At 36.0% G+C, this 24,800-nt stretch overlaps 1 protein-coding gene across 1 annotated transcript in view; it reads right to left on the reverse strand.

Annotated features, from left to right (window-relative positions):
• The window catches only part of gbe1b (glucan (1,4-alpha-), branching enzyme 1b), a 174,252-nt gene that overhangs the window by 62,647 nt on the left and 86,805 nt on the right, over positions 1 to 24,800 (reverse strand). The window contains exons 9-12 of the mRNA XM_059533431.1: positions 24,204 to 24,331; positions 20,952 to 21,050; positions 11,469 to 11,579; positions 10,428 to 10,599 (exon numbers count right to left, since the gene is read on the reverse strand). Of these exons, the coding sequence (XP_059389414.1) occupies positions 10,428 to 10,599; positions 11,469 to 11,579; positions 20,952 to 21,050; positions 24,204 to 24,331 (510 nt within the window). The remainder of the gene's footprint in view (positions 1 to 10,427; positions 10,600 to 11,468; positions 11,580 to 20,951; positions 21,051 to 24,203; positions 24,332 to 24,800) is intronic.

The following is a 24,800-nucleotide window of genomic DNA, read 5'->3' on the forward strand; positions in this document are numbered from 1 at the left end:
TCAGAGTTTTAAAATCCTCTCTGAACGATGACTGTGAGGAAAGAAGAGCCCAGTAACCTGCCCTGCCCCAAACCTTTTCCTCTCAAAGCATCTCCTGTAGCGAACGTTCACTTCAAACCCGTTGCTATTACCAAACCAACACTAGAGAAGTGCACAGCTTCAAGATCTATTCCAGGAGCTTGCTTTTTTTCCTGTTTATTTTATAACAAACAAATGAATGCTAAATTAATCCACAGACCTTTTATTTCTGAAAGAACAAGAGAGAAACCCCACAAACACACAGAATAATGAACCAGGAGACAAAAAGATAGGACTGAATAATGCATTATGAAACACAAAATGACCTTGTCTGAGGGTTAAGTAACAGGAACAGAAAAGATTGTCTTTTGATGTACTACTTTTTATGTCTCTCAATGCACTGTAAAAATATGAGAAATTGCCAAGATTTTCCACCAGCTTTGAGTAAAGCATAACTATCTCTACGGTCCAAAATGAACTTTTAGTCAACTGTCAATGACAAGAAATAAATCTGTTATATAACACATTATATATTTCAATTATATTATTTAATAATACATAATATTATATTTTGATTTAAAAAAGTATATATTTTTACCCATATTCTTCACTCCTTCACTGTTACAATTTTCAACCTTTTATTTTTCAAATTGGTGGTTTAATACTAGGAATATCCCATTTATTTCACTTATTTGTAAGCCTGGTATTTTTTCTTAAACGCTATAAATAATTTATATAAATATATGTAATATTTGTTATAAATATAAACATTAAAGACACAAATTGTAGCGAAAATCAGAAATGTAAAAAATAGAAGCATTAAACAATATATATAAAAATATTAAGATTACTATCTGAAAAAATATAATAAAAATAAAATAAATAATAAAAAAGATAATCAAATAAAAATAGCTAAAGGTAATTTACAAAAAACTAAAATGTTTACAAATTATACTTATATATATATATATATATACATATACATACATATACATATGTATATATGTATGTACAAAAGTATACAACAAAATTTAACCTGGAGGAAGCAAAAAATATCCTAAACCAAAGTGTGTGTGATTAGAGCTGAATTAACAATACAGACATAACTGATTACCGTATTCTACTGCCGTGTGCATAAATATTTAGTCATATCAGATGTTAACTGGCCTTTACTGCTATATAAGGCTATAAATGGCAATATATAAAATAAAACTATTATTATTATTAATGTATTATTACTGAAAAAAAAACAAAACAATGGAGTGTTTGATAGTATCACAACAGCAGGGTTCCAGTGTTTTCCAGCAGTCTGAGGGCACGATGAGCTCAGCCACGGAACAGATGGCATTGCAGATCACAGAGAGGACTGGAGACGACAGCGAAGGAATACATTTGCAAGCTGAGCGTGAGTAGTGGAATAAAAGGCAAAGAGAGCGTTGTGACATTCTTGTCAAGCGGAGTGATGAGATAATGAATCCTTCATCAGCTGACAAGACAACATCATAAAACAACAGTTGGGTAATTGAATTCCAAGGAGGCGCTTTGACAAGCAAGAGAACAGAGGCACAATAATGGTGATGAGGTAAGTTGTTTATTCAGAGCAAGGAGGAAGGAGACAAGAATATGGAAATAAAAATGCCTGGATGAGGTGGAACAGACAAGGAATGACAGGGCTTTCTAATGAAATAAATTACGTAGCTGTAAAAGAAGTGTCAAAGCATATAAGCAAACAGGGAGGAAGAACATGTGATGTGAAGATGAGGATGGCCTGAGGTCAGTATTAGAGATGATCAGGCATCAGACGATTTGTTCGCTGATTGAATTATGTATATGTTCGCAAAACTTTAAACCAAACTCTTAAGCCAATACGCATGTGTCACAGTCCAGTTTAAAAGTATGAGCCGTTGATCATCTCTAAATAGTTTGGACTCCACAAATCCATTGTCAGACAGACTGTGTACAAATGAAGGTGATTCAGGACCACTGATCCCTCCCCAGGAGTGATGGACCTACAAAGATCACTCCAAACCAAGATGTGTAATATTGTGCGAAGTTGCAAATGGCCACAGAGTAACTTCTAAGCAAGTAAAGCCCTTTCCCACATTGGCTAATGTTAATGTTCATGAGTCCACCATCAGGAGAACTGAACAACCATGGTGCGCATGGGAGAGTTGCAAGGAGAAAGCCGCTGCTCTCCAAAAAGAACATTGCTGCCCATCTATAGTTTGCTAAAGATCATGTGGACAAGCCAGAGAGCTAATGGAGACATGTTTTGTGAATGAATGAGACCAAAATAGAACATTTGGTTTGAATGAGAAGCATTATGTTGGAGAAAGAAAAACAATGCATTCCAGCATAAGAATCTTACTCTGTCTGTGAAACATGGCAGTGGCAATATCATGGTTTGGGCTTGTTTTGCTGCATCTGATCCAGGGCGGCTTGGCATCACTGATGAATTCTGAACGATACCAGCAAGACAACGACCCGAGTCATTTTACAAAGAATGGTTAAAGAACAGAGTTAATGTTTCAGAATGGCCAAGTCAAAGTTTGGACTTTAATCCATTTGAAATGTTGTGGAAGGACCTGAAGCAAGCAGTTGATAGGAGAAACCACACCAAAAAATCCCAGAGCTGAAGTTATTCTGTACTGAGGAATAGGCTAACATTATTTCAAGTCATTGTTAATGCCTGAACAGCAGTTACAATAAATATTTAGCTGAAATCATTGCTTCAAAAGGGGTCAACACCTGAAGCAAAGATTCGCATACTTTTGCTACTCACAGATATGTAACACTGGATAATTTTTAATAAATGACAGACTATATTATTGTCTCCTTCGTTTGATTGGATTCGCTTTCTCAAATTTCAGGACTTGTGTGAAAATACGTACACAAAATATAGAAAATTCTAAAGGGTTCAAACTTTCAAGCAGCACTGTATATTTAAATATTTAAAGTGGTAGAATATTAATATTCTAAACATAACATAACATAACATAATACATTTTACAATTTTAAGGTTGTAAAAATGTCGCTAAACCAGCAGCAGTATTATTCATTACATACTATTATATTATTTAATATAAGTTCAGAATGAGCTTAATTATTTATACCGTTTTCATTTTAATTTTACTTTTACTATTTTTATGTATGATTTTGTCATTTTTAGAATCATTAAGAATATTTATATTAATCTTCAAGTAATTTTTGTACTGAACTAATTAAGTTTACAGCATTTTGTTTAAGATTAAGTTTTCTAAGTTCTAATATACATATTGAATTCAAACTCCGCTTTAATTAACAAAAAAAGGCACTCCTCATTGTCTAACCGTATGTAGAGTAGTGCTACCGATGATCACAAATGTTGTCTAGTCCCAGGATAGAGCCATGACTCAAAAGCCGAAAATATGCAAATGGGAAAATATCCAGGGAATTAGAACAATAACAATCAGAGCAGGTAAAATATTCTCCCAGTTTCCCCAAAGAAACACATGATGATGGCAGTCTGTAAACTTCCAAAAACTCAACTTCATCTGAAGAATTCAGTCTGTTTGCTGCATGCTTTACTGGAGGATTTGGATCAGTTTTTCTCATGGATGTAAATCTGGAGATAATTCAGTACATACAGCACAGCACTCCTAACAGGAATCATACAGCAGATGTGTAGAGGTATTCTCCACATACTTCATTACGAAGCCAGATGTTCCTTCTCTTAACGACGGCTAAATCTCACTTAAACTGTCAAGAACATGTCCAGATCATATTTCATCAACAGTTCTAAATAATTTAGTATTTTAAATGCCATTAAGCTTTTTGGTGTTGTCACATATGACAGTTAAGCACATTTAAACCCTCTTCCCAACTGTCAGTAGAATGCTAAAATGCAAATAAGAGAGAGAGAGAGAGAGAGAGAGAGAGAGAGTATATATATGTAAAATATACTCTATATATATATATGTAAAAATATATAAAATTAAAGCTGCAAGCAGCGATGAACGGGCCCTCACACCCGGGCTCACCGGCAGCGAGTGGCTCTAGTAAATAGGTGAACGGTGAGAAATATACGTTTAAACTCATTAATATAAGTAGAATATATCAATGTTTATTCCATATATGTGCAAATCTTCCTGTTGCCAGCAGGTGGCGCTATCACTATAATGTAATATTGGCCTTCAGATGTGTTCAGGGCTGCACTCTTATCGAACATGTGAAGTTTGGGGAAGATCAAACATTTTATGCCCGAGTTACAACAACTTCTCTTGCTGTGGCGAGACATCAAATTTTGTCATTTTTGCCATGGACACACTCTTTAACAAAAACTCAAGATTGCCACAATTTAACAGTACACAGGCCTTTAGATTAGACTGACCACAAAAATACATTAATGTCAAAAAATCTCTAGGAGTAGTTTGTCTCAGCGTAAAATATGTCACTTCCTGTTGCCAGCAGGTGGCGCTATGACTATAATTGAATATGGGCATGTAGATCTGTTAAGGGCAGAAGTCTTATCTAACATTCAAAGTTTGGGGCAGATTGGACATTGTATGTCTGAGTTACAGCAACTTCCTTTTTCATGGCGAAACATCGAAATTTGTCAGGCCGCCATGGACACTCTCTTTAACGAAACCTCAAGATCTTCCCAATTTACCTTCGCAAAGGCCTTTAGATTTAACTGACCAAGTTTGATGTTGATCTGAATAAATCTCTAGGAGGAGTTCGTTAAAGAACAACCCCTGAAAATGCCAAAAACAACACCAATTTTGAAGAGAAAATTCTAAATAACTGACTTCCTGTTTGGATTCGGATTTTGTACCAAGAGACTTTTTCGTAGATATTGGTGTGTTACATGTGTGTACCGATTTTTGTACATGTACATGAAACATAGCTTGAGGCGCACTCCGTTAAAAGTGTATATGCACTCAGTTGAAAGTGTATAGGTGGCGCTATCGAGCCATTTTGCCACACCCAATGGAATATTGGCCTTCAGATCTGTTAAGGCCAGGACCCTTATCACACATGTGAAGTTTGGGCAAGATCGGACATTTTATGCCTGAGTTATAACATCTTTTATTCCCATGGCGACACATCAAACTTCGTCACGGCGCCATGGACACGCCTTTTAATGAAAACTCAAGATCTTCACAACTAAACATCACACAGGTCTTTAGATTAGACTGACCACAAAAATAACATTGATGTCATAAAATTTCTAGGAGTAGTTTGTCGCAGTGTAAAATATTTCACTTCCTGTTGCCAATAGGTGGCGCTATGACTATAACTGAATATTGGCATGTAGATCTGTTCAGGTCAAGAGTCTTATCCAACATGTGAAGTTTGGGGCAGATTGGACATTGTATGTCTGAGTTACAGCAACTTCCTTTTTCATGGCGAAACATCGAATTTTGTCAGGCCGCCATGGACACGCCCTTTAACGAAACCTCAAGTCCTTCAGACTTGAACAGCGGCCTTTCAAAGCGTCTGATACCTTGCAGCAGCAAAGCCATGGGAGCCGCATTGTGGCGCAGGCCTCACGCTGGCAGCTGAGATACCAATTGACGCGCACAGAGAAATTCAATGCCAAAGAAAAGAGTGTGTAATACAGTTAGAAGTGTAGCAGAAGGTGTAGTCAAAGCTTAGTGTTTGCTTCGTCATGGTGAAGTGCTTCAAAGTCAGCGTTTGATTAAAAGTTGGATATAGAGCTTGGAGAGAGAAAGAGAGAAAAAAAAACACCCTATGGTGCAAAGTTATGCAGCCGTTCAATTCAGACCTGATTTAATAGAAACAGATGGGAAAGTGTGTGTTTATAACTATACTAAATTCAATTATGCTTGTCATATTTTTATCGACTTGGCTAACAATAGAACGTGTCCATCTTGGCTTTCCGACTCCGATGTGACTTCATCACCGACTCCAGCATCCAACTTTCGAGGTAAATGGAATCCAAAATAAAAGATCTTGGTTCATCAACATGAATTTCGATTAAAACAAAAAAATAACATTGACAGCCCAGCGCTAATTAAGTGTCAATATTTGGTCAATGATTTTGGCCATCCAAAACAATTTTTATGTATTTTCGGTTTCCAAAGTATCATCATCGCTAATTACTAAGCACTTCATATTCAGGTTTACTAAGGGTCGGATTTAAGCACAGAATACAAAGTTAAGTATAACTTAAGAATAGTTTTTATTTTATTTCATTTTTTATTACGAAGAGGAGACAAAATCTTTCTTTTCACATGAAAACTTTCAGGTCTTTCAATGTAAAGCACTAGCCATAGTCGAGAGCTGCCCTTGAAACAAGGTTGTCTGGAGAACGCGAGCAGCCATTAGCATACGCAAACACTGAGCTAGATGAGATGATCCTTTTAAAATGTGATTCAGGATTAATCCCAATGACCTATAGCTGAATCACATACAACCCTGTTTTCAGAGAGCAATCAGTTTAGTAATTTATCCTCCCCTTCATCTTACACAAAAACACAGCACACATTTAGAGCTGAAAGCAAGTCCACTTTTAACCTTAAATAATCCTATAATGAAAATGCACTTACTTGGGCCTTTATCATGACAAATATCAAAACAGGCCAACAGTTATTTGTTTAGGAAATGACTTTGGACTTCATGACTACCTCAAGCGCCAGTCAATTACGCTCATTTCATCTATCTCACACTCAATTTTTCAGGTTTGAACACTCTTTGCTTGTCTCTTTTATTCATTCTCGTCTGTTCCAGGTCATTCTTGGAGAAACAGTTAGTTTATTAATTATCTGACTATTTTTTTTACATGTATGTGTTAAAGTGTGTTCACATTAGCAAGGTTTTAATTACATTTTCCATTTATTGTCTGTTGTCAGTAGGGGTGTGCGATAACGACAAAAAATGATATTTAAATATTTTCTGGAATTTTGTTGATAATGAGAATTAGATTATACGTGTTATTTTGCTGGTACCTTGGCAGGTTTAGGACTGCTAGACATCTGAATCCCAAAGCTATTGAACTGATTTTTATGTTTTTTGGCCATTGGTACCTTTATAATGCCATTTTTTCTAACCTAATTAAATGTATACATTAACTTTCATGTTGAATTCTTACATTTAATCAAATTCAAACTAAATAGTAATACACTATAATCAAATGAATTCAGTATCAACCAAATTGGTCTTTACAGAAGCTGCATCTGAAACTGCATTTAGATGCATTTACTCAGACTGTTTAATGCAGGACATGAATGCATTTAACCTGCAGTTACAAATCTGTAAATAATGTTTGGATGTTTTAAAAACTAATTAAAATCACCAATAGGTGACGCCAAGTCAATGCATGAGTGAGTCATTGAGTCATTCACTCATCTGATTTGTTCCAACAGTGGAGTCAATCAGTAATGCTGGGTATACACTGTGTGATTTCAGCTTCATTTTTATTAAATACCAATTGAGTTGATCGCATGTGTTGTCCAGCCAAAGCTCAAGATTTATGTGCTCACACTATACGGTCTATAACCATGGGATGAACCTGGGACTGTGTAGCCTCCATCATTTCCATCCAAACCACATGCCATGTCACCAAACTTTTGTTTGTTTAACTTTTGTATAAAATTGTGCTGATATTTGAATAAAAAAACATGATTGCCCCTTTAGTCAACATGAAATCACAATTTAACCTCATATATATATATATATATATATATATATATATATATATATATATATATATATATATATATATATATATATATATGCTGAACTTTCATGCTGAATTTTTGAGTGCTTTTTGACCAACTTCAGAAAGACTTCAGAACATCTTTATAATTGATTTTCTAGTTTCTTTGAAATATGGTTCAATTGTACTCCATGACAAGCTGCTGTGGTAAGCTAATAATGACAAACATTTATGGTCAAATAAAATACAATCCATTTGTATTGAAACATGGATTGTCATTACACATTTGTAATGATAAAGTTGCAATTTAGCAAATGTAAAAGATATTAAAAGCCTTAAGTGGCCTTTTGATTTTATCAATTTTATATAATCTGCAAGAACAGGTTTTTAAACAGATTTGAAACAAATCTGAAATACACTACAAGTGTGTATTCAATACAATTAAGCACACTTCTTTTTCACAAGAGTCCACTCAATGCTTTTTTTCAATTAATAGATTTGGGAACATCGTTTTATCTTGATGTTAATTAAGTTAAACTCTGCAACAGCTGTGACTGATCAGCAGCGTGGTTTGGATACAGTCAGTCGTTGCTCGGTGCTTCTGAAGGTGATCCAGAAGTTTTTCTCCATCTCTGAAAGTCAAGCATTCATTCATCTCACTCTCCACCTGCTGATTTAATGATGAAACCACTGAGCCGTTTCATTGCCGCCTAGCGATTGTGTTATAATGTCGAGTCTCTGCCTCACAGCGCTCATCATCTTCTTTCTGCATTGCAAACATGGCCGTCATCTCTTTGTGGCCTTTAAGTTTGCAAGCATCTTCTGCCAATAGAGAATAAATAAATGGGCTTTGTCGAGTTGAGGGTAGCTCAAATTGATTTGCTTCCTCAAACAATTTGTTCTTGCTTTGCACTGGCTAAATGACTTCACAGCCATTGATCTATTGACATGACTCGTCTTCCCGTATTTACAATTTTTTTTTTTTTGTAACTTAAACAAAAATGAATAAGTGATGAATGAGAAAAAACTTAAAATCCCTATTCAATGATTTATCTGAACATTTTAATTATTAAATTCTTTTGAGAGATGTTTTATGTAATTTATTATTATTAGTAATAAACATGTCAGAAACTTGGATAATGCATAGTACTTAATACCTGTTGTACTAAAAGCTTAATTGGGAGGAATAATTCAGGTCCAGATAAATCTTGATGATCTTTGGACCCCACTATTCATTTTGTCCTCTGTAGAGGGCATTCACTTTTACATGTCACTGGTTTACATCCTGGTCTAAATTAAACTAAACTAAATAAAAAATAAAAATGTTTTTGTTATGTTTTTGAATTCTCTTTGACATAAAAAATAATATATATAATAATAATACTACAAATAAAGTTATTGTATCATGTTTTTGACATCTGACTAAAATAACATAAAAAAATATATATACATATATATATATATATATTTCTGACATCTCTTTGACAAAATAATACAAATATAACAAATTAACTAATTGATAAATACATAAAATAATAACAATATATATATATATATATATATATATATATATATATATATATATATATATATATATATATATATATATATATATGCATTTATTTATTTTTTATAAATTTTTTGTGTTTTTGGCATCTGTCAGTATGTTGGCTCCAAGTTACATCTGAAGATCTCTTAAAGAGCTGAACCAAGTATGCTTTCTTGTGAGCAAACATACCTGCTTGTCTCTTCACATTTTACATTCTTCTAGCCTTAGCTGGGTCACAGGACCATTAGGAGAGTAATCTCAGTCAACAGAGAAAGGCTTTTTACAGATATAGTACAAGTGAAGAGTAAAAAGTGTCTACATCAGGCAGTCCACGTCTGTTGCCGTCATTACTGTCAGTGTTATTGGCAGAACAAGAGCAGCAGTAAACAATAACAGCAATCCTGTGTGTATCATGGATGAGTCTGCCCATGTGCTCGCAAACACAATGTAATCTGTTGGGCTTGGGTCGTGTGTGTGAAATGAATAAAGCCTTGGCAGGGGAAAAGACTGTCTCTTTTAAACTGAACCGATGAGTTCATTTATGTAATGTGGTTGTACAGCATCAGCACCTGGTCAGCAGGTGGGGCTAGTACACTGTTTGGGCTGATTATTGACCAAGCTGACAGTCAACAACTTCCAGTAATAATGACCAGTTCATAAATATTACAAATGGACGTAATGATCAACTGATGATGTATCAAGCCAGATTGGAGCTATTAATGGAAGAAAATGGTAATTGGTGTTTTAAAAGACGGAATAAAATGCCAGAATGGAGCCAGACCTGAAAACAAACAAAAAATGAAGCAAAACAAAAAAACAACCAAACCAAACCAAAACAAAACAAAATAAAACAAAACATTTATCTAACATATTGGATACTTTTAACAACAAAAAACATGCGCCTATATGTGCCTCCAATGCTGAAGAAAAAACAAATGACACACCGAATTCAAGAAAAGTGTCACAGCAAAAACAAACAAACAAAAAAAAGTGAAAAAGTATATTTTCAATCTAAATTTTCATAAATTACAGCTGTTTTGGTGCAAGGAACCTTGACTAATATTATCTAAATACATTTTTTTTGTTTTCTTATGACTACTTTTTTTTTTTAATCGCTACATTGTTGCAAAGATAACGCACCAAACATCCTGCACATCCAAATGTTGACTACATTTTTTGTGTGTGACTGCAGAGGCTCACCCATGAAGTTTAAGTAACCCTCTCCTCCCAGGCTGTGGGTAAGCAGTCGGATCATCTTGTGAAGCTGGATGCCTCGATCAATAACGGGGTTCATGGGAATCAAAGAGCTCATGCTGGTGTACATCTCCTTGTCCATCAGCCAGAAGGCCAGAGTTTTGTCTCCCACCAGGGCCTGACAGAACGAGCAGATCAATAATACAAGCATGAACACCACATTAGGTGAAATCTTTGCTGGTTAATGAATAGATTTTGATTGGTTGCATTTGTTATTGGGCAATGACTACCATTTGTCTGGTACTACACAAAAACATCATGGGACAATAAGAACAAGACGGCATACTGGCCTAATTTTAATGATGCAAAGCTGTATGTAACCATTGAAGGTGTAACGGTACAGTAAACAGTAAAAAAGTTGATTTACAAAGTATAAGCAGTGATTCAGGAATCACTAATTCACTATTATAAACTTTCCGAAATATATTTCATGAATATATACTTTATATAGTATTAAATAATAATAATAAAAAAACTCCAATACCTACAAAAGCACCACAGCTTAATATGTTGCAACCACTAAGCCAAGGTCCCGAGTCCCGACGTTCATTAATATTTTGAAACATCTTATGCGGTTTCACATAGGATCTGCGATTCTGATGGAAACGTTATTGCAATGCTAAACGGGTGGTCTATTGATGAAGTGTCAAAGTAAAGTTTTCCTAGTTTTAGCACGTTTCAACTCAGACTCACTCAAGTGTTTTATTTTGAGTAGCACAAATCATTATTCCCAGACCTTGGGAACACTACACAGAGGAAAAAAACAAAAAACAAAGAGAAGAAAGGAAGACGGGAAGACAGGAAAAACAACAACAAGAATCGGCTCTAGCCGTGGTGTTAGAATGTGTTCAAACAGGATGGATGTGTTCATTTCTCATCCCTAGAGGACTTCAACCTGATGTGACACCAGTTTTCATTGCCAATGACACATTGATTACTTTTTCTTCACTCCACACTGGAGGAATGGAGGTTTCCTGACAGCAGTACCTGGTCGTGGCTTTCAGCATAAGCGATGCATTTCTCTCCGTACCGCCGGTTGGTCATCGTGAACACAATGTTTCCCATGTTCCAATCTTCATCCTTGAACTCCTTAATGATCTGAGAATGGAAGAGAATGGGTAGATATAAAAAAGGGAATGAGGAGAGAAAATTCGCGCAGTACTTCATGAACAAGTCTTTCATTCTTTCTTGTTTTCTTGTAATTTGTTGGCTATTTTGGCATCCACTGGTGTGTCTGGTTAGTTCTAGCTTGAAAGCCAGATTTCATTTTCTTTCTACAAGCTTGGGCGCCAGTTCTACAGTATACGAATCCATCATACCACAGTACTGCACTCTACAGTGAGATTTTGAAAGAGATCACCGTGATCTGTTTATTTTATTTTAGAACTATTGATTTTTACCCATCTCAGATTTTGAGGATGCACTGCCTCCCTTGCCATTTCACAGAAAATGTCCCTAACTAACTAAAAGTAGCAAAGCTACTAACTACACTTTTCAGTTGCCTGACAGCAGCTCAGTTGTTTTAAAAACAAGTTTTTTTTTGTTACTAATTTGTGCAATATGTAGCATAAACAAAACACAACTCTGAGACTAAGGATAGAACCTAAATTTAAGTCATTGAAAATCTTTTCTCATAGCTCTCAAGTTTCAAGTTCAATTATATTAAAATTACATTCTATTAAATATTTGAGTGTTTACCCATTTAACAAAATTATGTGAATAATGTTTATTTAAATTTTGAATTATGGGAGTTGTTAGCACAGTTTAATTTAAAAACAATAAATTGGCAAAAATTTCTATTTACAATTCCTAATTATGCATATCTAAAATGTTCATTATTAACACATTATTAAATATAAAACATTTTAATACATTGATTTACATATTTCAATACACTAACTCTTTATACATTATTAAATAATGAAAATATTTTATGATACATTAGCAAAACATACATATTATAAATTTTCCTAAATGTATTTTTTCAAAATGATTTAATCTAGAAATGTACACATCATCTACAAATTCTTAATAAAGTATAAATTGAAATAAACAAATATTAAACAAAAATGTCTACATTTCTTAAAATGTATTTCTTGAATCTTATTTACATATTCCAATATTTAAATTATTTATAAAAGTACTAAATCATTTCAACAAACAATACATTTGCTAAGTTTCATAAATGCATTTCTTGAATATTATTTATTGTTCAATATACAAATGTTCAATAAAGTTCTAAATAATAAATTAAACACATTTTCAAAAAAAGTAAATAAATCATTTATTTCCAAAATCCTGAATATAATTTACATATCTCAATACACTTAACAAATTAACAGATATTTCTTAACAAATAATTAAATGTTAAATGTAGTTATTATGCATTTATAAGTATTACAATAATATGTATATTTTTTTAAATCTATATTATTAAATGTAAAAATATTTCAATGGAAATATATTTTATTACAATTAACAGTTGAAGCTAAATAAGTTTAATAACTGAAATAGGTTAAACTATCTATCAAACAGTACGGCTTTGAAATTTGAAGACACATTTGGATCAATGCATTTATATATCATATTAGATTACTATAAAATCTCACTTTACAAACAAATGGTACAATCAAATTTGGTGTAGCCTTGGTTACAAAACTAACTAGTACTTAAGTACCTAGGCATGAGCTTACAAAAAGCTGGTGCAACCTTACCAAGAAGACTATTTATGTATGGACTATTTTATTATGAAATGTCATGAGGGTAAATGAAATAATGACACTCTTATAATATAGTTACTGTCAATCCCAATCAACTCACTGCTGCTGCTGCTGCTGCTGCTGCACACACCATCATACTTGCATATACCATCACATGGTGAGGTAACAAGAAAGCTGTATGCTAATGTAAAGAATGCTGTGAGGAAGTCGTTATTCTGACATCTGTGTCACGTCTCTGGCACAGAACGACTGGAAAGAGTCAACTGTCGTTAGTTAAGAGTCAACATCCCCCGCTTCTAAACCTGAGACATTTCTCACCACAATTCATCATCCAACTCTCACTCAAATGCCTTCTAACTTCTCACCCTTAGCCCTGTGACAGTACTCACATCTCATAGTAATGTTCATATTGTGTTATGTCATGAATGCATCTCTGTTTATTTTACCCAAAACGAGATAGGATTCAAACTTTCAGGGGATCTGAAGAGCTGTTTTCCCGGTCGCTACATCATTACATCTGCTCCGCCAACTTCTTCAGCACTTGATTATGCTACCATATAAAGTGGCCCTGTGTCAATGCAAGGTTACACCTCGACAGGATATGTCGAAGAACTGCATTGGCTTTATTGGACAGGGGGCACTTCTGAACCACTGGGAGAGATTTCGGGACAAGGGATGGTGTCATACACAGCCCTCATGACGAAGCTGAGCAACGACTGAAGAGTTCGCCAGATATCTGCCCAGGTTATGACCCTGTTAGTGATGTCCTCCCAAGCAGGTCCATGCTCCTTGTTTGCCCTGGGAAACAGCCTTGATGAGGTAACAGTCCTGTTCCACTCATGAGATCTCTTCCACCACCATGGCATTCCTCTGCTTCCTTGTGGCTTTGGAGCAGAGCTGGACTGGCTCTCCCCAGCCCAACCCATCTAGGCTGTGTTGGACTATTCCCATGACCTCCTTGTGTTGTAGCCTGTTAATGGCCCTCGAACTCCTGCTGGGCCCTCCATCTGCGTCCAGTGAGGATGGTCAAACCTGCGCTCTTCACTGTTTCATCTCTGAATTCCTTTAGCTTGAATACAAGACGGGTCTTCTCCTGCTCGTATTGAGACTGATGGACTTCAAAGAAAGCTGAAGAGCATTCTTGCCTAAAAGGTCTGTGTCAGAGAAGCAGCACGGGAAGCCCAACCACTTCCTGACGTAGGTGTTGGAGATGGGGTAACATCCTTTTAACCAGGGATGATGGCATTTTGGACACCTTCAAAGGCCACATCACATGCTGGAAAAGTGTGGATTGGTAACAACATACGGTACCTTCAGTTTCCCAGGAAGCTGACTGCTATTGATTTTTGCGAGCCCCTCTCTCAGCTGCTTCTAAACCAACTTCCCCAATCTGTATGTTGGAGAGCTCCGAAGTATACTCACTTCCAGGACTTCGGCTGGGTTGCTCTTTCAGTAATGCTATCTTCTCCTCTCCAGCTGTGAACACCGTCCTGTCATCCCTCACCCCTTTCCTGATTGAAAGGCTCCTAGACTTTGAGGGCTTAATCCTCATCCTAGCCCATTGTATCGGCTCGTCAAGGCAGTTGTCACATCATCCATGTACCCTCTCAGCACCGGGAGTATTCCTCCTGATGGTGATCTCAGCCCTCTTGCCTTCTGTCTTGCTCTGATGAGGATGCCACAAATAGGATAGGGGATATTGAGCAGCCAAAGGCAATACTGACCTCAAACTGCTGCTATCCAGTCATACAGCCATTGAGAGAGAAACACTTGCGCAGGTTGTTGAAATACTTGGCTATGATGATAATTACAACCACTGGAATGTGAAAGAATTCCAACGCAAACTCAACCAGCTTATGTGGTACTGAGCCATAAGCATTTACCAAGTCAAGCCACACCACATGAAGTTCGCTCTTCTCTCTTCTGACACATTGTATCTGCTTCCAGATCACGGAATGCATGTTCAGTGCATTCTGGAAAACCTGAGAGCCCAGCCTTTTGGTGAATATATGTATATGTAGTGGTTGCTGCTGAGGAAGCTGGTCATCCTTCTTGCCAAAACTGAAAAGAACAGTTTCCCTTCCATGTTCAGCAAGGCGATGCTCCTGAACTGATTAATGGTCATGGAATTCCGCTCCTTAGGAATGAAGATTCCAACTGCCTCTTGCCACTCAGCTGCAATGGATTGGTTCTTCCACACAATTTGCATGAGCTTCCACAAGATCTTCATCACTAGTGGGCAGTTCTTGTACACCTTGTATGGACCCATTTGGACCTGGTGCTGAGGCTGATCTGGCCTTTTTGAGGACATCTCTAATCTCACACAGCCTGGGTAGAGACGTGTCGAAAGGGGTCCTTGGTGGATCTGGATGTGGCACATAACTTGGTGAGCCAAGTGGTGTATCTTTGGCTGCATCCATATACTGGCCCTTGATATAATGTTCTATATCCTTAGTGATGGCCAGCTTACTGCTACACTTCTTGTCCAGCAGCTGTGATGGGCATACTTGAAAGGGTCTAATATACTAATGAATTAAAATAAATAATAATCCCTCAGGTGATCCAATATGTATGTTTCTTCATCAGAGCAGATTTGGAGAAATGTAGCATTACATTTTTCACAAGAGGAACAATGCCAAACAATAACATGTCAAGACAAAATGCAGCACCTGACAGAGAAAACTCACTGTTGTCTGTGGATATACTGACAAAAAAACATCTAAAGTTCTACACATCAGCAACTTTCCAGCAGCAAATAAGGAGGAAGGAAAGACGTTTTTGTATTCCTCACATCACTCATGATGATCTGTTCGTGTTGTGTGTCTTCACACACACACACACACACGGGCCCCCTATGCAGCACACTGACTGACAGCATTGAGGGAAGCCCATGAGAGTGACAGGCAGCCATGTGCTGAGTGAGATTGCACCTGACAGGTGACTGACATGAAGGAAAACCTTTATATTAGCCCACAGCCAAACAATCAATGAAGAGACAAAAAAGGCCGGGGTGTTGTAACCGTCACTACTGCTGCAAAGAAGAGTGTGCTAAAATGAGAACCGAAAGCCATCGCTCTTTATCTTCAGCCATCTTTTCATTTAAAGCTCAATGTTTGTTTTGAGGGGAAATGTCTGTTAGGGAAACCTTTGAATCACACGATGTGACACCTTCAAAGCATCTTAAATTTAAGCAAACCTGTTGCAGGCTAGAGTATAGCTGTGTTTATGTCGATTTCAGGTTGAAGAACAACAATAATGGTCCAACAGAACCATACAATGGGACAAACAAACAACGTATAAGATGCATAATATAATAATTTTACTTAAATAGTAAGGCTGACAACAGATCAAAATTATTCATAGGATTAATCACATGATCTATGTACCGTACTGTATGTTTGTTAAAGAATCTGTATATACTTTAATCTCACGAGGACCACAATATTGCTGTTGTTTGTTTGGAGTGCACTTCAAACTTGCATATATAAGATTAAAACCAAAAATCGGTGTGATCACTTCATTCCTGTATATTCTTGATTTGGGTCACAAATATAAAATGTAAGTACAGTGAGTCTTATTCACCCTATGAGTTGTGTTTGTTGTATAACTTGACAGTTGTATTTTAAGACAATCTATGTGTTTTGAGGTAAGGGTCAAATTGTGATGATCATTACCCTTTAAGGCTTTACATAAACCAGATTTGTAATCAACCAATATGGGTTTTTCAAGGGTTAATTCCAATACTGTTACATATTTCCTACAAATGGTGAATATGTGACTACCAAATGGGGACACACAAAGGTGTCCAATGAAAGGAATATACCCTTTTATGAATCTTCTGAGTCAGGAGGCATGGTTAATTTAGTTATTTTTTGATATGTCAATACTTTGTATGCAATTAATAGCAGTCCTTAAAATACAGTCTGCTTTAGACCCTTAAGTCAATGGAGGGCCATTAACCAAATGAGAGAGGACGAGTCCCAAAATGAAGAATGCTGGGAAATGCAACCCCTAATGAGTGTGAGGTCCAGAGGGCCAGATGGGAAACGCTGCTTCTCTGTTTATCTCCTGACATTACATACCACACAGCTTCCCCTCAATTATCATCTGACAGTTTAATTTCTGTCTGATTCTAGATTCTATCAGTCTCTCCTTTGAGTGAGAACTCTCTCATGACCCCGTCTTATTGACACAGACAGAAAGAAATTATTTGATGTAATGCACAATTGCAAAGCAACAAAAAAGCCTAGTGACTGGTGTGAACATATGAGTCACAGCATTGTGAGGGATGCAAATCTGGGTTACATCTGCATAAAAGCATCGCAATGACTTCTGTGATGGGTTTTCCCATCCACAAAGAATGCCATGAGAGGGATAGTTCACCCAAAATTAAAAATGATGGGATAATGTACTCGCCCTCATATCATTCCAAACCTGTTTGACATTATCTTCTGTGAAAAATAAATAAATAAATATGAAATTCGAAAGAATGCGCTGGTTGCCCTTACAATGGAGCTTCTGTTTTTTTTAATGATTGAAAGCTCCAGTCATGTTCGTTAGAAGAAAAAAAGAAATACAAATATAATCCATTTTAAAATGCAACTGTAATTTTTAGCTGGAAACTGCAACTGGGGGAAAAATGCACAAGAAACACTCCAGTTTTGTTGTGCTTGTTTATAGGGCTGCACAATTCAACCAACAATGTTGTGATTGTATATCAATAAGACTATAACACAACAATAACAATATTACTACTAAGAATAATAATAATAAGCAGTAGTAGTACTAGTACTTTGTTATTAATAAATAAACACATTAAACATTAATTTTGTAATCTTTTAATACTGAAAAATAAAACCGACTATTTAAGAAAAATAACAATATCTATTTTACATAAAAATTGTAAAATTACAAAAATGAATATGTATGGCCGTCTTAATTTCTAATAAGTGCATTATAATTTCTTGTAATTTTATTATATATTCATGCTTCACTGTGAAACATGCAATTTATTTATTTATTTAGTCACAGCCTTTGTATTTGTTTTGTATAATTGTATAAATTGTACAATTTGATAATTGTAATAAGCTATAATACAATTTTGGTTTTATTTGAATAATCGTGCAGCCTACACGATTACTGAATACACTCAGATTCAGTTTCTTAATCAAAAATCAACAGCTTTTATGGCATAATGTTGATTAGCACAGATTTACTTATGACTGCTACAACATATTGTTTTCTTAAAAAAAAAAAAAAAGAGCTTACAATGGAAAATATTGTGGCAAAACTTTAAGAATTAACACAGTCTCTGTTTTAATAGTACAACCACAGGACAAAAAAACTCTTGTCATGACAACACAATGTCTCAAACTCTATAAATGATTTAAACCATGTTACAGCTCAAATAATACAGTACAGTTAATGCAAGTCCTTTTGTTTTTTTTATTCAGAAGCTTGACATTTGTGCTTAGAAATCCTCCAAAAGTTGCCTCCATTCATTTACAAGTTCCTCACATTACCCTTGATTTACAGTAGGTCTTTTTTGTGTGTGTGTTTCCTGGAATGACCCTAGGGTGAGTAAATATTGATGAATAATTTAGAATTTGAACTTAATCTCTTTAAAGGACTATTACATCAGAGCAAATCGCTTGAAACGGAGAGCTCTGCAGACAGAGGTGACTTCAGACCAATCCAAAGTTAATTTGTATGTTTAGCTGGGAAACAGGGCCGAGGTTCGGTCTCTTGCTGTTCCCAGCAGCATGTGAGGCATTCTTCACTAGCTCTAATTGTTTCCATTACACTTCAATTTGTTGGACTTGGACAGAAGGGCACTGACTAAATTAGGGGGCTTTTGTTATGCTATCCATTGGAAGCGACAGCGTTTTGGAGTGGGGATCAGATACAATCAGGCAAACTTGTGCTGCAAGCCTTATCTGCTTCTCTTATTAGGACATCTTCATTTCTCAGAGGCTCTCGGATGTAGTCAGGCTGCCATTGCGGCCTCAGAGGTCGGATTAATCAGACAGGTAGGGTAACGTTAAAAGCAGTGTGGCTATGAAAGAGTCTGCGGGCACACAGAAATACCAACTATCAACTCTTACTCCTTTAAGGTGATAGCTGTCAGAAACATTATTATTATTATTATGACATTTTTATTGAGGTACAGTATGAACCATGCCTTTGTGAGATTTAGTGCGTCTAAAATATTTGCTGTTGTTTTTGACAGAGCAGGGGAGCATCTCAAATTCCTTATCAAATATATATTCGCTCACATACATAGATATGAGTCGCACGCTCTTCTGGACACTTCTCTATGGGTTCTTTATCTTTCTTCACACAAACTCATCCGAGAGCCCTCAATGTGCAGTCTCATCTGTACCCCAACGCAGAATGAATTCGATAGCGGTGTCGGATGAAAAGCCCCAAATAAATACTGCATGCCGGGCAACTTGTATGAAAAAGCAAATGTTAAAAAAACAGTAAGCCGCAGCCTTTATGCCACTCTAAACACTGATCCTGAGTCAGTGAAGTGGACACCTTTGTGTGCAGAGAGTGCAGCACTGAATCAGCCCGCTGGAGCGGAGCCACAGAGGGTCATCCGGGCCGAAGAGAAGCGTGCGGCCCAATGCTGCTGGTCTTTTAAAAAGCCCTGTGCTCCGGGTTGCCTTGTTTAGCAATGCACTGCGATTCTCCATGGAGGCTGTGTGCTCAGCACCAACAGTAACCCCTGCAGTGTACAGGGCACACACACTTCCTTTTCTTGCTTTTACTGTATAAGACTGTCAAGGTAGACAGGAGTGCAGACAGGAAAGTTACAAAATACAAGAGAAAAAAAGATCCTTGTAAGAATGTAAGAATACATGAATCAAAGTAATTCATAATTGAATGTGATCTCAGATGCATCTAATAAAAAAACTACACATTTTCTGAGTCATGCATAGCACTGTTCCATATGTAGTAATTATGTCACTGTTTTACAAAAAAAAGGAAGATTAGGAAGATTATTATTTTTTTAATAAATTAATACTTTTATTAAGTAAGGACTCATTAAATTGATCAAAAGTGACAGTGAAGACATTCATAATGTTACAAAAAGGTTACACTTAAAACAAATGCTGCTCTTTTTAAAGAATCCTGAAAAAAAAAGATAGATGTGCCTTGCCTTGTGCTGCTGCCAAGAAAAGAAAAGAATCCTGAAATCTCCATATATATCTATATCCATAATGAGAAGACCTTCATTAATATGCATTCCCACAGAAGCAGCGCAGAACAAAGGAATGCGTTAGATGAACACAGAAGAAACCCTAATTAAGAAAAATGATTGAAGAATCGCCCATAATTATACTTTTAATTATGCACACTCACAAAAAAAATACAGAAAAACATTAGAGAAAGTATAGAACGTGTCCTAGACACTATTAATATATATCTGCCTAGAAGAATTGAGATACGCCCTATTTATCTGATCCGCTGGTTGGCAGTCTAGATTTGGAACAGTTTCTGGATACTGTATCTTCAAATCTCATTCCCCCGAGAAAATGATAAAACACGTGATGTGGCTCAAACAAGCTGTCACCATCCAGAGGGAATGCATTGAAATGTGAGTAAAGTTGTCGGTTACACTTACAGTAGGACTGTACAGTAGTTTGGTCTGTGAAAAAAGGCTGGATGTTGAATATAACTGAGCCAACAGGACATTCACTTTCATTCACATACATTCATCACTTGATGTTAGAATAAGACTCACTTGAATCCATTTGTCTGGTATGGCCATTGCCAGGCGATAGTCGAAACCCAGACCTCCTTCTTGGACTGGACAGCAAAGGGAGGGCATACCTGACACTTCCTTAAAAAAGAATGAATTTCTTAAAAACACAACAATATGGAGAGGTTAGATTTACTGTTAAACGAATGGTTCATCAAAACCTTAAAATGTGCAATATGTGTGTGTCTTTAATATAATGAAATTTAAAATCATCATTTATTTATATATAAGGATTAGAACTGGAAAAAAAAAATCAACTTTTTAAAAAACAGCCAAGACTCCAGTCATATTTGGCCTAATAAAAGTTGATTTGTTTATATTCGCAGAGTAGGTCGCCTCATGGGGGCCGACATGTTTAGGATCACATGACCAGCCAAATGTGTTCTTGCTGAAAAAATAAAAAAACTCATCAATTTTTGCCACTCATTTTGTTGAATAGATTAGCAGTGGTCTCCAGCCATTCTACTCTTTTCAGCAGGGTATCACATAATATGCAGCGCGGTGCAAAATTGAATTAACCGCTGAATACAAAAAGTAGCTGTGGTCCTAGATTTTTTGTTATATTTGTAGTCTGTTTTTATGCTATTTAATCGTTTCCTGCAATGTAAGCAAATTTTTGCATTCACAGTCCAGCTCTATCAATGGAGCTCATAAAAGAGAATTAAATGATATCTCTGGTGGGCGCTGTCCACTAATTACAAAACACTGAACAAAGTAAGTAAAAAGTAAGTGGTCTCATTAATCATGGCTTTAGACAGAGCCACTGAGTGCTAATTTAATGCACTGTGTCCCGTTGACTCTGGTTTAATCAGTCTTTGTGGAGTTGAGATACAGTGTCGCTGTTGACAAGATTAAGGTTATAGAGCCATGACTAAAGGTATTATGGTCATTTCGGATGGTCCTGCTGCATATTATGAAGAGAGTAGCTAGTACAGAAAGAGACACACCTCTTTTAAAAAGTTGACCCAAAAAAGTACACTCCACAATTTAAACTGCAACTCACTGATAATATTCAGATCTCATTTGTGTTTATGCATATTTAAACTGGCACGTCACGCTAGTGTTGTTGACACTTAATATTCCAAAACTGAATATTTGCATACATTATTTCTGGTAGTTTATAGCCACTTTTAATCATTCAATCAATTTCCTATAGTCCCACACAATTTTTTTTATTATTGAATATTAAAAACATAACTTATTTCAGATTATGGAAGTTTAATGGATCACAAACCAATTCACAATGGTTTTAAATTGTAATTAATTTATACTCCACGAATGCATAAGGTGTTGCCTCTAATTTAAGCTTTTAATATTTAAATATTGTATAAAAATACAAATAAATAATTTATACATCGACTACCCTTTATTTTTATTTTGAAGAAATTTATAATTTTATTTAGCAAGGATGCAACTTATCAAAAGTAAAAGTAAACAATGTATAATGTTACAAAACATCATATATTTCGAATAAATGCTTCTCTTTTTTTTCAGATGCAATTTAGATTCAATTTAATGTGTAAATGTATCAAAGTTTCCACAAAAATTTGAAGCAGTTTTCAACTGATGATAATAATAACAATGGTTTATTGAGAATATAATATAATATAATATAATATAATATAATATAATATAATATAATATATATATATTATTTTTATATATATATATATATATATATATATATATATATATATATATATATATATATATATATATATATATATATATATATATATAAATACAGTACAATACGATACGATACAATATGTTTCTCACACAAAGCTATTGCATGCTTTAGAAAATTTGAAATTCTATTTGAAAGTATGTGGGGAAACCTGTTTGAAAACAGTCATACTGTTGCAGTATAAGCCATGGCTGTTGGGAACTACGACAACTAATGTTGTATTACTGTCATCTCAAAGCAGTTCAAGAACTGCTGAGCTCTCATTTCATAAATATGTGTTGCTGGAAGCTTCTATGATCCATGCATGTGTAACCGAATGAATAGGACGAGCGGTGGTGATTGACGGTTGTGAGTACCAATCAGCAGGGAGGATCCACTTTTTAAGAGCTGGTTGGTTATGGCCTGGGATGCGTCACGTCCGGCTCCTCCTCTCTTTCCGTTGTTGACAGTGGACACAGCCTGTCTTTTCTCCTCCCTGATTCCCTCGGCTTGTGTTGAGTGGATGTTAAGACTACTAACCTCCCAGTGTTCCCTGTATCTCAGCTGAACGGCAGTTATGTGAATATCGTATATTTGTTCCGGTAATGGGATAATAGACCTTATCTCCACTTTTTCGGATTCTCTCTCCCGCTCGTGAGCGATTTGTTTCTGCTAAAGTTGCAGTCCCGGTTGCTTCTCCGTTGCCATACAACGAGAGCGCCGTATCGTCCAAATTAATCAGGAGGATTGTCGCTGTCTGGTTTCTCTAAATTATAGTTTAGTGTATTTTGGAGTCGACATTCACTACGTTGTGAAATAAGGAGAAGGCAATCCCGCGGTTGCTCCTTTTAAGCTGGTCTGACTTAAGTTAACTTTTTTTTCTGTTTTTCTTTTTCTATTGTACCAACATCTGTATATGGTTTGTGACTTGATATGATTTTATTTTCGCCCTGTTTTTGTGATCAGCGATGTAATCAAATTGTGATTTATTGTAACTGTGCTGAAGTTTGTCTGTTTGTTTTTTTCTTTCTTTCAGTCGCCGGGGTCACACTTTTGAAGCGGTTTGGTTGCATGAGTTGAGTGCACGGTGGTGTGTGTGTGTGTGTGTGTGTGTGCAAGTGTGCTTTTGATCTACTAGTTTTGTGACCTCTTCTCCGTGTTGAACCCCGGCCCTGTAAGGTTGTATTTCTTTTCTTTTCAGTTGTGTAATTAATAGTGATGTGAATTGGTGTATGTCACTTGTTGTTTTTGTTTGTCTTGAAGCCGATGTCAGCCATGCACTAACGAGTCATCATCAGACACATCCCGGTGCAATGGAGATTATTTTAATGTGAATCTCACACAATGTTTTTTAAATAGGATTTTGTATTAATAAAGTTTTGTATTTCTTCATGATACCCACATTTCCGCCCACTTCCTTAAGAGAGTCGAACCTGTGTGACCTAAATTCTTAGGTATCATTCATATTTCCCGGGGTGAAATTCCCATGGGTGGCGTAGTCGAAACCCCTTGTGTATGAGACCTGGTATTGCTCCGTCACAAACGTCAGAAAACAACATGGGGCTTACCTCTGCAATAGTGATGCAGTCTTCATAGAGGATGTGCAAAATATGGTTTGCCAACATGAGGTAGACAAGAGAATCCTCGTCTACCTGGAGTCCAAAGTATTCAGCATAATCCCCGGAAAATCCTGATCCTGAGAATCAGGGAACATGAAGATGAAATCAGATTCCACAACTGATGCATATATTTTAATAATAATTAATTAGCAATTACACAACTCATTTTAAAAAGAGCTATGAAGAAACCAACTTGCTAAACCCCCTTTTTTGTGTGTGAATCTAATGCCATGTTTCATTAAAATGAAGTAGCGATCTTTGAAAACCTACTGAAAATCACTAGCAGCACCACTGTCACAAAATTAAAAAGAAAGGGAAAAATGCCAGGAAAACCTTTGCCACACTACTTGTGTAATTAATATCTTGCTTGAAAGAACTTGTATCACATGCTTTTCCTGCTTAATTCCATTTATTTATGAGAGATCATGTTACATGTTTGAAGTTTACTGAAACTGCCCTTGAAATGGTTGCTCTTCCAATATGCTTTTCTACCTGTTCTACAATAAGAGCCTGTGTCATTTACAGGGGAAGAAGATTGTTAATGTC

Source organism: Carassius carassius, chromosome 41 (genome assembly GCF_963082965.1).
Source record: "Carassius carassius chromosome 41, fCarCar2.1, whole genome shotgun sequence".
Lineage (NCBI taxonomy): Eukaryota > Metazoa > Chordata > Actinopteri > Cypriniformes > Cyprinidae > Carassius > Carassius carassius.